Genomic DNA, 14,600 nt, shown 5'->3' with positions numbered 1-14,600 from the left:
TGGATATGCATGTATTAGAATAAATTGCTGCCTTTTATTCTGGAAATACACCAAGCAGTGTTATAGCAGGAGCAGGCCAAGTACATCTCTTTTTAGTATTTTGAGGAATCGCCATACAGATTGCCATAGTAACTGTACTAGTTTACATTCCAATCAAAAGCATAGAAGGGTTCCTTTTTCCCCACATCCCGGGATTCATTGCTTTTTGCATTCTTGATGATCGTCCTTCTAACTGAGGGGAGATGGAATCCTAACACACTTTTGATTTGAATCCCCTAATGGTTAAAGTTGTTAAGCATTTTTTCATATACTCTTTGGCCATTTGTATTTGTTCTTTTGTGAATTCTCTGTTGAACTCATTTGCACATTTAATGACTGGGATATTGTATTATGTTAATTTTTTTAGTTCATTATATATTCAAGATATTAATCCTCAAGCCATGCATAGTGGCACTCTGGAGGCTGAGGCAGGAGGATCTCTGTGAGTTCAAGGCAAGTCTAGACTACATAGTGAGTTCAAGGCCAGCCTAAGCTACATAGCGAGGCCATGTCTCAAAAAAAAAGAAAATCCTCCATCCGAAAAGTAGCTAGTAAAGTTTCTAGGCCATTTTGTGTGTTCTCTATTCATTTTGTTGTTTCCTTTGCTGTGCAGAAGCTTTGCAATTTAATGTTGTCCCATTTGTTGATTATTGATATTATTTCTTGTGCTAGTGAGGTCCTATTGAAAAAGTCTTTGGCTCAGCCTATGGCTTTAAGTGCTTCCCACAGGTTTGCTTCCAGCAGTTTCAAGGCTTTACTCTTATATCTAAGGCTTTGATTTATTCTGATTTAATTTTAGTACAGGGGGAGAAAAAAGGATCTAGTTTCAATCTTATGTATGGGAATATCCAGTTTTCCTGCCATCATTTGTTAAGGAGCTTCATACCTATTACAGGACGTATTATTTATATGATATTTCTGCAAATAAAGTGCTCTCTTTATTTCCCTGACCTGAGTAGGATTGGTACGTGCTGAATAATTCTTGCATAGTACTAGGTAGAAAATATCATTTTCTGCCACAGTTATACAATTCTAATCTTGTAAATATAAAACTAGCTGTGCAGAGCAAATTAGGAAGTGAACTGTGTTATATTGTGTGGGTCATACGGATTCTCAATTGATTTGGTACTTATTTCACGTTACTTTTTGAACTGTGTCAACACTGTATTCTTATAGGTCTTCTGTAAACCAGCCAGATACAGGACTTTTGTTAATAATACAGGAATTTTCAGGAGGATTTGCCATCCTGGTTCTAAATGGTGCAAAATGTACCATTGCAGGCACTGTTTTGTATCAAGCTTCCATGACCCAAGTTGAAGTTTGGGTTGTTTCAGTAAGTTGCAGAGCCTGCAACAAGTATTTTTGGTTCAGATAGTTAGCTTGGTCATCATCTCAGGAAAGGCAAGAGCAAGTGTGGAGTATAAATAGGGAAAGTAAAAAAGCAAACAAAGTGTACTATGGAGTTGGTCACCATGGAAAGCAACTAGGTTCTGATACTGCTGGGGAATCCTCTAAAATCCTCTAAAAACTGCAGAATTCTCTTCAGACTTGCCTCACAGAATAACAGGAAATCTGAGATGTTTATCTACCAATTTCTACCTCTACATAGTTGACAGCTGCCTCTGGAAGTGTTCTAGGTTTCCTCACACACATGTTCAGGAAGTTGCTAAGCTACTAAAGAAATGTCTTTAGTAGAAAAACAGATTCAACTGCTTAAGTAAATTGCTAATCATTTACAAAATTGCCCACTGGTTCTTAATGTAAACTCAGTGTACTTACACATGTAGTTCTTCTTATCACCAATACCACTTATTCCTCCACAAGGAACTCACCATTTAGGCAAATTCTTCCTGCCAAACAGAGATTCTTAATGAATACACACTGTATAACACCGAACGTGGTAAGAATGAAGAGTAGAGAGCTTGAGGGCGTCTACTGGGGCTCACAGCTCTGATCACCTTGGAACTGGGACTCCATACTGGTATTCACTTAATTTCCTCTCTCATCACTTTTTCTTTCCCTGAATCACAGAATATTAAAATAACAAATTCCTTGAATTCATCTGACCAACCCTTTTATATACCAGTGGAGGAGCCTGAGGCCCATAAAGGTGAAATGATGAATACAGGTTTGCAAAGTCCACCAGTGGCAAAGCCAATTCCCACATCCCTGGCATCTGTTCACTGCTTGTTGCCTTCTCTTGGTTTATGTAATCCTGTGGGATTGATTCCTACCAGAGACTGAAATTGCCTTTACACTCTGAAGCAGATATATGCAAGTGATATATGAGGAACTGATGTACTCAATAAACTCAACGAAAATCTTATCACACTTCGAATTTCACTTTTAAGCTGTACACTGCTGTATACTTCCATACTGAAAAATAATGACTCATTTCTTCAAAAAGTTTGCACATTTATGTATGCCATTTTATTCAAGAGGTTATAGGATTTCTTTTTAATTACTAACAGACCCCTGCAGGTTAGTAGCTACTGCAAATAACTGTCTAATTGTTACATGGTGATTTTGCTTCTGGTTTTTGTGGTAAGGAGAAAGGCAGTGAGCTGACTTACGTCAAAATGCTGCCGTTACAGGAACTGGACTCAGTGGAGATGTGATCTTTGGCATTTTACACTAAAAAAAGTGATCATCAGCCCAGCCAGAGGCTTTTAGAGCACATTAATTCCTAACCTCTGATTGACGTATAGCTCCTTTTCTTCTCCCCACATGGAACCTTGGAGCATAGTGGAGACCTGGAATTTTTCCATTTCAGTTTCACTTTTTGGCTAGTATAAAACAGTTGGTAGCTGATTAGCTTTAAGGGCTGTAGGCTAGAACACCTAGGCTTGGATACCCAGAGTCTCCCATGACAAAACAGGTCCATCAAATCACTCTGACAAGGTTCTGAGTTTCAGAAATGGTTGCGTGAGATGCTGCCTTCTTTTTTTTAATATTTGAATCTAGAAAGAGGAGGGCTTTATTTTTTTGAAAATTAGAATATATTTTAATTTTTATTTCAATGTAATACAAGTAGATATTACTAAATAATATATTAAAAAGCACTCTTCTTACTTCTCTTAAAAAATAAGCCAAAACTTCATAGCAAAATAGAGAGATTAGCCTCCTCATCCCATTCCAGGAAGCATATCTGACTTTGAAATCACAAACCAGCAAGCTCAGGTCAGGGGAGAGAGACTTCTCAGCTCTTCTGTATTCTTCCTCCCATCAAGACCTCTTTCAGGGCACCACAGGATGGAAATTAGAAAAAAATCTCTATTATCACCATAAATCCTACCCACAATTCCAAAGCCTTCCTCTTAGTGCAGCCTAAAGAACAAGACTAAGATGTTTTCATTCAATTTCTCTTTCCTTGCTCCTTCCTTGCTCACAAGTATGAAATTTGAAGCTGGGCTGGGGCGCTTTGGGGACTAAGGAAATGGAAACAGCACACAAAGAGTGAGGCACCGAGTGCTGACTGGGAATCAAATGAGGAAAACTGTGGTCATCTGCCATCTTTCAACATTTATCACTGGAGTGCCTTCACGGGTGCTCTTTTCTTACTTACCCATCCCACTGCGTGTACCCTCTTCTCTCTTTTACGTCAGAGGCTGTCATCTGCTGAAAGCACAGCCCGTGAGGAATTCCCCTGACTCAACCCCAGAGAGGGGGTTCCTCAGGGCTCATTAAACCAAAGGGAAGAAAGCCAGCACAGAGTTTAGAGCCAAGGCATAGTGAATATATTACATGTGGACTGCAGCTCAAGCATTCTTTTGCTGTGTCATTTTGATAAGGGTAACGAACAAACTCAGTTCTCCTATTCTTGTTATGGAGATAACCCATGGAGTTGTGTGTCGTAAGATTTTTGTTGGTGATAGTGATTGTGGTGGTTGTGTTTGGTTTAGCTTTTATGGCAGAATATCAGCCTTCATCACACAGGATGGCTCATTACATTCAGGCTCTACTTTATGCTATGGTACTGGGAATCGAACTCGTGACCTTGCACTTGCCAAGCAGGTACTGTGCCACTAAGCCATCTCCCTAGCCCTGGTTCTACTTTATGTGAACTTAGGTTGTGTGAACTTAAAATGGGGCAACATAAAAATACTAATAAGGTCTTAAAGCATGCATAGAACATGAAATACGACAGATTCTACTTTACATTTATTCTTCTGGGGAAATTTTCCTTGAATTATGCAAGTTTTGAATTATGCAGTGTCTTCAGGAGCTCATCTCTTGCAAACCGATGTGACTGAGCATCTACAATCTGCCAAATAAGTGTTAAGATTTACATAAAGTGTCACAGTCAATTCTTCAATGACCCCACGGGACTGGAATCCTTCAGTACCTACCTCAATATAAAGAAATTGAAATTCCAAAGATTATGTAATTTCCCCCAAATTCACTGGCTAGTCAGGTAGGATTCAAACACAAGTTGACCTGGCTCCAAAGATGTTTTTATTTCCATTCTCTTTCTCTCGCTCTTTCTGCCCTTCCTCTCTTCCTGTCTCTCCCCTCCTCTTCCTTCTCTCCCTCTCCCTCCCTCCCAAACACATGTGCATGCACGTGGTCAGTATGCAAACATCTATTAAATGGAGCGTCATCTCATCATCCCCTAAGAACTCTAGTACTGAGATACTTCCTAATATTTAATACCGGGATAACCCAACTGGCTCTTTCCTTCAGAAGGGTTGTTCTGCCAGTAATGGGCAATTTTCTTCTGACCTCCACGCATTTCTCATCCCTGCTTTATTAGAGAGGAAATACACATCACTTATTTTATCCCCGAAGGTCCAATCACAGGAAGTAGACTACGGCAGGAATCAGTATTCCTATGAACTGCAAAATGTAATGAAATGTGGCAAACACAAGCATAGGGAAAAATATATCCCCTAGTCCTGGTTCTTTCCCTTTCTCTAGATGCAATCTCCTCCTTTTCTTGACTTCCTTAGATACCTATATTTGTAACAGGCTGAGATTTGGAGGAGCGTTTCTAACAATGGATACCACCCGGTGTTCCTTCTGTATTCTGGAGTTGACAGTTCTACTCTTTTTCTCATCCCTCAAAACTCACATCGATACTGAGCTTTGTCGAGCTACTTTGAATGGTTTCCTGGTCACTCTACTGGAGAGAAACTTACTCATCTTTGGAAATGATATGAGATAACTAAGTCGGTGTACCAGCCAATGCTGAACAAACAAATACAACTGGTTGGTTGCTGCAGGCTGGGAGCCACTGCCACCCAATGGTAATTTCTGCAAACAACACCTTTGCAAGAGTTGTGTTTATTAAACTACTTCTCCCAAATCCTAACAAGAATGTTAGACGGAAGAGTAAATGAGATGAGGGTGGTGATACAGGGACAGGCCAGGTGGTCAGTGCTGCCAACTTCCTTTTTCGCTAAAGAAATCTGACTTTCCCCTTACTAAGCAGCAACTGTGAGCTCTTTAATTAGGCAATAAAATGGCAACTTGAGAATGAAACTATAAAGATAAAATTGTGCCACATCATGAATCTTTGATGCAAAGATTAACTTGAATGTCTATATTTTTATAACACAGTGACTGAATGTAGATAAGAGACAAAACAGAAAAAGTAAATAGAATTTTCATTTCCATCCTGATTCATTAGTAGCAAGATTTAGACAGGCACGCAGTAAAGTCATTTTCTTCTCATAAAATGAGGATTACGATGGTGATGCTATACTTTGTAGCAGTCAGCAACAGACAAGCTGATTGGAGCATCAGAGTCTTCTATTCTGTGTAATGGCAGCACATCTCAGCCTGCTCTGGCCACAGGAATTCTTTATTTCAGGAACTATAATAATCAAAGTTAATTAAAAATTTTATACTTCTAAATTAGATGAAATGAAATTCTACTGTGCCTGACAGAAAACCTTCTATTCTGCTTTAGCAATGGTCTGCAGGCATGGCTAGAGAACAAACACTGACCCAAGGCAGAGAGTGTGAATTATCATTGTACTTCAAGGAAGAAAAACTGAAAAATTGAGATTGTCCTGCGAATTCCATTTTGTCTCTGTTGTACTAAACAGAGCTTGGTTGATCATAGTCCTTTGTGCATTTTCTCTGCGGAGAACTTTTCTCTGCACATGTTCCTAAGCAGTCCTCCTTAATTGGCTGCTAGGGAATGTCACAGCTCCTTGGAGGTTGTCCTTCTGGCTGGGACAATGGATATATTTTAGTTTGCAAACCGTTACATGGAAGTGCTTTCTCAAGGCACAAAGATGTCCAACCTTTAAAGAAATCCAGGTTATCCTTGTACACATTATGATCTATTTTTCTGTCCTGGGATAAATACAGGGCAAAACATGGCTCAATCCATGAATAACTGGCTTCATGTTACAGGAAAACACTGCCATGTCTGAAGGCAAACAACTTGTAGGGGTCAAATAAATTCAGGCTTGATTTTTCACTTTGAAATTGAGGATATAATTAATGAAAAAATTGACTCAAGAAAATTTGCCAAAAATTTTCAAAAATTCCAGGAAGTATTGCAATGGACATTGATCTGAAAGAGCTCTAAAGAATATCAACATAATGCCAAAACAACTAAGCAGTTCACTGAGATCCACGACTGAACTGATCTGTTCAAACAACAGATAATTGTTTATCGAGTGTCATGAAAATTTAAAACACCTAATTAGCTTTACTTTTCCGTCAGATAGTTGTAAAGTTACAGAAGTATTATGTGTTCTTTTCCTTAGTGAAAGCAAATCAAGATCAATCAGCTATCAGCTCAAAAATGCAAATTTCTGAGCTAGTTTGGTGTGTGCGTGGTACTAGGTATTGAACCTGGAGTCATTCTACCTTTGAGCTATATCCCTGCCCCTTTATAAAAAAATATTTGCGATAGGGTCTTGCTGAATTGCCCAGGCAGGAAAATGTGTCAATTGACATAAACCTATGGGAGACTTAATAAATGCCAAAGACTTGTCTGCAGTGGCATGAATATGGGTTCTTTATTCCTAAAATATCCTATATCCCATTTGCACAGATAAAACACATATGTATGCACTGAATACTAAACTGGAAGATTCTAATCATAAGTCCATCACAAATTCTCAAGATAGTTGAGACTACTGTAGGATAGAAAAGGCAGAGAAAGCATCTTCTTGTAGGTGAACAAATCTGCATTAATCCCTGAGGAATTATTTGGCAATAAAGAGGTAGAGAAAAAAGGTACTGCATTTGCACGTGGGAGCAGACTGTAGGCCAGGATTTCTCAGTCTTACAATACTATCGATATTTGGGGCTACATAACTCTTTGTCATGGGAGGCTGTCTTGTGATTTTGGGGGGTACTTAGCATCATCATAGGCCTCTACCTCTAGAAAAAGTAGCAACTCCCCAGTTCCCAGCCAGGACACCAAAACTATCTTCTGAATGTCTTTAGATAACATTACCAGTATATGAGAACTACTGCACTGGACATAGATAACTAGGTTTTGGTTTTGTGTTTTGTTTGTTTGCCTGTTTGTTTTATTTATCTTAGGGATTTCCCACCTCAGAATTGGCAGTTGACTTAGGCTGGAAAACTGTGATGAAGGCAGTCCTGAGCATTGTAAGATGTGTAGCAGCATCCCTGACTTCCATCTACTAGATTCCAGGAGCACCTACCCTTGGTTTTGACAAGCAAAACTATCTCAAGACATTGCCAAATGTCCCTTGGGGAGCAAAATCACTCTTCTACATTTGGGAACCATTAGTACACACAATGAGTCATCAGTGGTAATGAACTTGGCTTCCTCAGGGGTAAGCAGAATTGCTCAAACAAAGTACAAAGTTTGTGCTAGGAAAAAGTGAACTAAGATTGACTAAGTGGGGCAGACACATGCTGTGCAAGATCTTGAATGCCAGAGCCTATAATAGGCATTCAGAGTAATTCTTAAGCACATGTATTTCAAAATGAAATCGGTGTTTTGAATTTAGTCTCACAGAAGCAAAAGGACTAAGTGCCAGCAGGAGGACTTGAATGCAGAGGGACCACTTAGGAAGTTGTTATAATAACCAGGTCTAAGTGTTAATTACTGGGATCGCAGTGACATCTTTGGAATGGAGAGGAGAGTAAACCCTAGTGTGCTCTGCAGAAAGAAATGTTGAATGTGTTCATCATATTGACGAATAGAGATGAAAATAAGGAAAGAGGCAGTGGTAACACTGGGGTTGTTAGTGAGAACAGTTCTAATGAGAGGGATGGGGAAGGAAGGGACATTAAATGAGTTTTCTTTTGCAACCATTACCTGTACACATTTTAGAATCAGCATGGGAATGACTGAGAGGGCAAGGCTGAGGTCAAGGCTGGAAAGAGAAAACCCAGAAATCTCTGCAGATTAGTACAATACAAGTTTCTTTGTCATTTACATTACATGCAACTTTGGAGTGGTAACCCTAAATCTTTTAGGGCACCATGCTTTTTTATCTTACAGCACTGCCATCTTGAACAAGCGACACCTAAAATTGCTGCAAAAAGGGTTAAATCCAAGGACTTCACAGAAGATGTTAGAGGCCTTAAAGCAGCCCATACAACTTCTGCCACATTCCATTGGGGGTTTAATTGGACTGGAAAGTGTAGTTCTACTGGTAGAGGCAAAGAGATTGATAAGATTTTGGCCAATCTCTGTTATAGGACACATACACACCACCCTCATACACCTCTCTTGCCAGCCGAACATCCACAGGGATATGAGGAAAGCTACAGGAGTGGGCAAATTCACTGAGATTATGAAGGTAGAGTGGAAATTGAAGAGGAAAGAATTCAAGGAACACAATAAACGAGTGAGGTTCCATAAAGGACTCAAAGATGTCAGAGAGCCGAGAAGAGACCCCGACTCATGCAGAAGTGAAAAGTGGCAAGAAAAGAGAAATAATTCCCCATAAGGAGAGAAAACAATTGTTTTTGCTAAGACTTTTGCTTTCGGAGACAAAAACCACAATTACTAGAAAAGGGCTTATACATCTCCCCACGCAAAAACCATCATTAGCTGACCTTTATAAGCTGTATGAACTCCCAGACCTATCTGCCTGGCTTTCAGTGCCTCTCTCGTCCCACCTACCTGTCTGCCCTCACCGTGCACCCACTAAGTACCTCACATTTCCAAGTCACTTGGCTGGTCATTATCCCTCAAGCCCACTGTACTCTCTCTCATCTTCATGGTTTTGACTTCACAGCTGCTTGTATCCATCAAAATCTTGGCTTTCCTCAGGCCCAAAATCAGATGTCACATCATCCAGGAATGAAACGTCACTGATTTCCCTGTCAGCATCAGTCTCCTCATGTCCAGCCAGCCTTTTGGTCCTACCTCCCTACCTTAGCGTATGAAACCACCCACCTTGCATCTGTTATGCATTTATACGACGGTCTTCCTCAGTGAACCATGGCTTTCTTAAGCATTGATACAGGGTCACTGGGATATAAAACCCCAGGACAGATCAGACAACATTATAGTCTAGGCTGGGAGCTGGCAATTATTTTCTGTAAAGGACCATATGTTACTTTAGGCACTGAAAGCCATTTGGCTTCTGTCGTAAGTACTCAAGCATGCCATTTTAGTGCAAAACTAGCCATAGTCAATATGTGAGTATAGCTGTGTTCCAATAAAACTTTTTAATTGAGGTGGGACAGATTTGATCCACAGGGCATAATTTGTTGCCCTCTGATCTATATGCACGTAGTACATAGTATGAACAAGGAACCTTGAAATGTAAACTAGGAAGTTTTACAAGTACCAACATGCATCGTAGGCATCTTTGTTCTTTCTTCCCCACCTCTCACAAGGCCTAGCATACTGCACTCCATACAATGGACCCTCACCATTTGGGTCTTTTTAATTTCTGAATTAAATATGCCCCAAAAGACACTAACTTGGTGAATCATAACAGCATTTTGAAGGTTTAATTACCTTTGAAAACGATCTTGCAAGTTGGTAGTAAAGTAGTTCAGGAAGGGATCATGTAAGCCCAAGAATCACAAAAAGAATGTGACAGGGAAAGATGTGAGCTAAAAACATCTAAGGATTAGCAGCTAAAGGAAGAGAATCTGACATTAGAGCTCCATAAAAGCAACAAAAAGGATTTTCAATCCTAAGAGACCCACACTAAGGGACATCACATCATATGCAATAGATGTCTCATGACCCCCTCTAAATCCATGTGAATAATGCATTTCTATTGGCAATTCAATGCTGGAAAAATGTTCATGATGTGAAGGAAACTCAGAGACCAACCAAAATGATTAAGAAACTGAAGGGATTCCTTTATGAGCAGCTATAAAATAAGCCAAATACGTGCTTTGCCTGGTGATGGTCACAAAGAGATCGGGGAAAGGTTTGCAGATTTCTGAAGGCTGTAATCACCAGGAAGAGGAGGAGCGATGGTCAGCTAGCTCTGGTGGGCATAGCTCTTGGTATGGACATATCACAGGAACTGACATATGCTTCTCATTATTGGGTCTTGAAACATTTACAGGCCATTTGAATAATATATAACTGCGGATGCTGTAACTGGTAATGTTCTATTATTATAGGAGAAGAGGATTGGATTGCTCCAGAAGAGCAAGTAAAAGACAAATTATTGCTTATTGAGGAAGAAGCCAATCCAAGAATATTAAGTGTTCTGGGAGAATTAAAAACTTACTAATTCTTCACTCTTAGAAACACCAAATACATATAATTGTGGGTAATAGTATATAGTTTAGAATTCTTGAAATTAAATCACAAAACAGGCAAAGATAGCTAGATAGTTCCTTCTGGTTTCATATCTTTTTTGTTGTTGTTGCTTGGTTTTTATCCAGTACCGGGAATCAAACTCACGACCTCACCCTGGCCAGGCAGGCGCTGTGCCCCTGAGCTAAATCCCCAGCTCCAATAGTTCCTTCTTTTCTCCTTATTTTTGCTCATTTAGTCATCTAATCATTTATCCATCCTCTATAACTAATGCTTACCCACTAGCTGTCATATCTTACATTGGTAATTCAGAGTAACATATACCACACAAGGCCAGTCAAGGAAAGAAAAAGAAAAGACAAAAAAAGAAAACAAAAGAAACAAGGAAAGAAAACAAGCTTGCAGCCTATTGATATGGTCACGGAAGCAGAAGAACTAAGAAGAAACAGCCAAGTTCTATAGAAGAGAATAAGGGAACAAAGAAAAATAGCCTTTAACCCAGGCAGGAGAAAGGGGAAGTTTAGAAAAGCTTCCCAGGACAGTTGGTGTTTGTGTGAGGTCCTGAGGAATTCTGAGGAGTGCACTCATCAGGATAAATGAGGATGAGCACCCCAAGTAGGAAGAGTAATACACTCAAAGGGCTGGAGGTGACAAAGTGCTGAACCACTTTACCACAACATACGCGGGACAGACAAATACCTCAGATTGTCTGAGACAAATAGTGAAATGCAGAAGGTGACCTTAAAAATAATAACTAGAATATATTAGTGTTGTGGGTAAGTTTTATTTTCCTCATTAATTTTTAAGTCTTCCCTATATAGCCAAATAACTGCAAATATTGACATAATATTTATTCTGTGCTTGACACTATTCTAAGATCTTTATATAAATTAAGTGATGTTATCCAAATCATAACTCCGTGAGGTAGATGCTATGATTATTCCTCATCTACAGTTGAGGAACGGAGCCAAAGAGGTAAAACAACTTGGAGGAATTAGAAAAATGGTAGCAAGGCGATGCTTCTTGCTTAGGGTAGCAAACTCACTCCAGTTTATTTTTACCACTCTTAACTTTTGAAGTCAAGAGGCTAGTTTTGTATCATTTACTCATGTAATTCATCTGAAATTTGATCTAGCAAATGAGCAAAAAGACAGTTAAAGTTTTGGGGAAAGAATGTTCCTAGAAGCAAAACTCGGTCACAGAAATGAAGTAGAACATAAGCAACGATAAAAAGTGTCCTCTACTGTGAAGTGATTAATAATGGCATGGACGATTGCGCAAGCATTGGAAATTGTGATTTAGAAAAAGTTCAACAGCTTGGTAAGTACTCACCACACAGGTCAGAGGGAAATGCAGGATACAAACTGCATAATCATAATACTGCGTTTGCCTGCGTCTGCTCAGAAAGCAATTCCACTAGATAACTGAGTTCCAATTCTAGTCTTGGCTTGTTACTTAGTAGTTTTATGACTCTGAGTAACAATTTAACTGCTGTATCTCAATTTTCACATCAGAAAATGGGATAACAGAGTTGTTTTAACAGTTAAAAAATTAACCCAGGTGTGGTGGCGTGCACCTGTGATCCCAGCACTTGGGAGGCTGTGGCAGGAGGATGACCACTATCCTGGGCTACATATTGAGTTCAAGGCCAGCCTGAACTACACAGTGAGATACCCTGTCTCAAAAAAAAGTTACGTAATTAACACGTGTATAATAAATATGCTGACATTAGGGACAACTATAAAAATATTAGTCCTATGTAAAAGTATACACACAGCTGGAAAGTTGATGTGCCCTTTTTAGTCTAGTGTCCAATGTTACAACTTTGTCTATTTATTTTTCCTCTCAATTGAACAATTGGAAGTTGAGTGAGATGAGGCATATTTTCCATTGCAAGTAAAAAAAACTGACCTTCAGTATCTGTTTTGCCAAAATATAAGATTTACTAAACACTTAACCAACCACTGATGGGTAGTAACAACTTCCTTTTCAATCAGACACCTGCTCAAGCTGAGAACTTTGATGTTTTAATTCAGTTGACTACTTTTGAACTCTGAAGTTTAAAGCTATTTAGAGTTATTTTCATGTCAATTAGGATTGATATATTGATAGAAATTACAAATTGGCTTTTGAAGAGCATAGGCCATATATACCTTATTTCTCATTCATCCTTTGGAATTATTCTAACATATTGGATTTTAGTTGTTAGGAAAAATAAAAGGGGGACGTTTTTAAAATATTGTGCACTTTATTTAACTCGCAAAATTTTGCTTTTTTCCTTCAATAAATAAATCTTTGAATTTTAATGAAAATATAATATACACCATGACATATTAATATATCTACACACTGTGGAATGGCTAAATTGAATTGTTTAATATATACATTATCTCATACTTATTTGTGGTGTTGAGAAGACTTAGAATCCATCCTCATTAGGGAAATGGCATTATCTTTGGATCTGTCTCAAGGATGAAGCTACTTGAGCCAGGGACTGTGCTGAGAGAGACGGACCAAAAGGGGCAGGGGAGGCTTGTGACTGTCACTGCTCCACCCAGAATCTTCTCAGAGGAACTGATACATTTATAATGTTATAATATTTTAAATTTTTGATTGACACAGAATATTTGTACATACTTATGAGGTCCATACTTATGTTGTAGGGCTTACTTATGGTACAGGAAATTGAACCGAGGGCCTCACTCGTGCTAAGTGTGTGTTCTACCACGGAGCTGCAGCCCCAACCCTCAGTGAGATGTTAAATTCGTGTGTACATTGAGTAGTGATCACCTCAGGGTGATTAGCATATCTATGACAGTAAACTTTGATAATTTCTCTATGGAAAGTACATTCAAAGTCCTCTCCTTTAACTAATTAATACATTAAGTATATAATGTATTATTGTTAATTTTGTTCACCCTCCCTGCCACAGAACATCAGAATTTATTCTTTCTTACTATAACATCATACCCCTTACCCATCTTTCACCAATATCCCCCACCTGCCCAGTCTTGAGTAACCACAATTGTACTCTCAACTTGTACAAAATCAGTTATTTAAAATTTCATATATGGGGGGCTGGGGATTTAGCCTAGCGGCACAGAGCCTGCCTGGCAAGAACAAGGTTGTGAGTTCGATTCCCAGTACCAGAAAAAAAAAAAAAAAAAACCAAAAAAAATAAATAAATAAAATAAAATTTCATGTATGAAGGAGATCATGTGGTGTTTGTTCTTCTCTGCCTTATTTCACCTAACATAATGTCCTCCAGTTATATCCATGCTGATGCAACAGAATTCCATCTTTTTATGGCTCGATAGTATTCCATTCTGTATATATACCACATTTTCTTTACCCATTCCTTCACTGGTGGACATTTAAGTTGTTTATTACAGCACGAGTCACAATAATCTACATACTTCCTCAAGGAAAGGCTAGAAAATCTTTCACCAAGGAAAGGAGGTTATTCTGCTATTCACACTATTATGAATCTGGTTTTCCTGAAAGCTTTCATAGTCTCATAACCTCATAGTCTCTTTCCTCTCTCTCTCTCTCTTCCTCCCTCTCCCCTTCCCCACTCCCCCTTCAGGTCTCCTACGTAAAAGCAATTGACATCTGGATGGCAGTGTGCCTTCTGTTTGTGTTTGCTGCCTTACTGGAATATGCAGCAGTGAACTTTGTCTCCAGGCAACACAAGGAGTTCTTGCGCCTCCGAAGAAGGCAGAAGAGGCAGAATAAGGTACAGTTAGCCCTCAGTATAAAGTCATGTAGGGGTTGAGGTGGTTAACAGGCAATATAATTTAAAAAACAGAAGAGCACAGAAGGAGCAAGAATCTGAAGTTAATTTTTGTTTTTATTTTTCCTAGTACATGTAATTACAGCTCAA

The 14,600-nt window shown here is 39.0% G+C and overlaps 1 protein-coding gene across 3 annotated transcripts in view; it reads left to right on the top strand.

The window, feature by feature from the left end:
• Glra2 (glycine receptor, alpha 2) overlaps positions 1-14,600 on the top strand; it is a 189,716-nt gene that overhangs the window by 123,071 nt on the left and 52,045 nt on the right. For all 3 annotated transcript variants that reach the window (XM_005409182.1, XM_005409181.1, XM_013506979.1), the window contains exon 8: positions 14,304-14,453. In XM_005409182.1, coding sequence (XP_005409239.1) covers positions 14,304-14,453 — 150 coding nt within the window. The remainder of the gene's footprint in view (positions 1-14,303; positions 14,454-14,600) is intronic.

This window comes from Chinchilla lanigera, unplaced genomic scaffold, assembly GCF_000276665.1.
Source record: "Chinchilla lanigera isolate Chin_1 unplaced genomic scaffold, ChiLan1.0 scaffold00118, whole genome shotgun sequence".
NCBI classification, from domain to species: Eukaryota; Metazoa; Chordata; class Mammalia; order Rodentia; family Chinchillidae; genus Chinchilla; species Chinchilla lanigera.
This window is presented reverse-complemented; position numbering and strand designations above follow the sequence as displayed.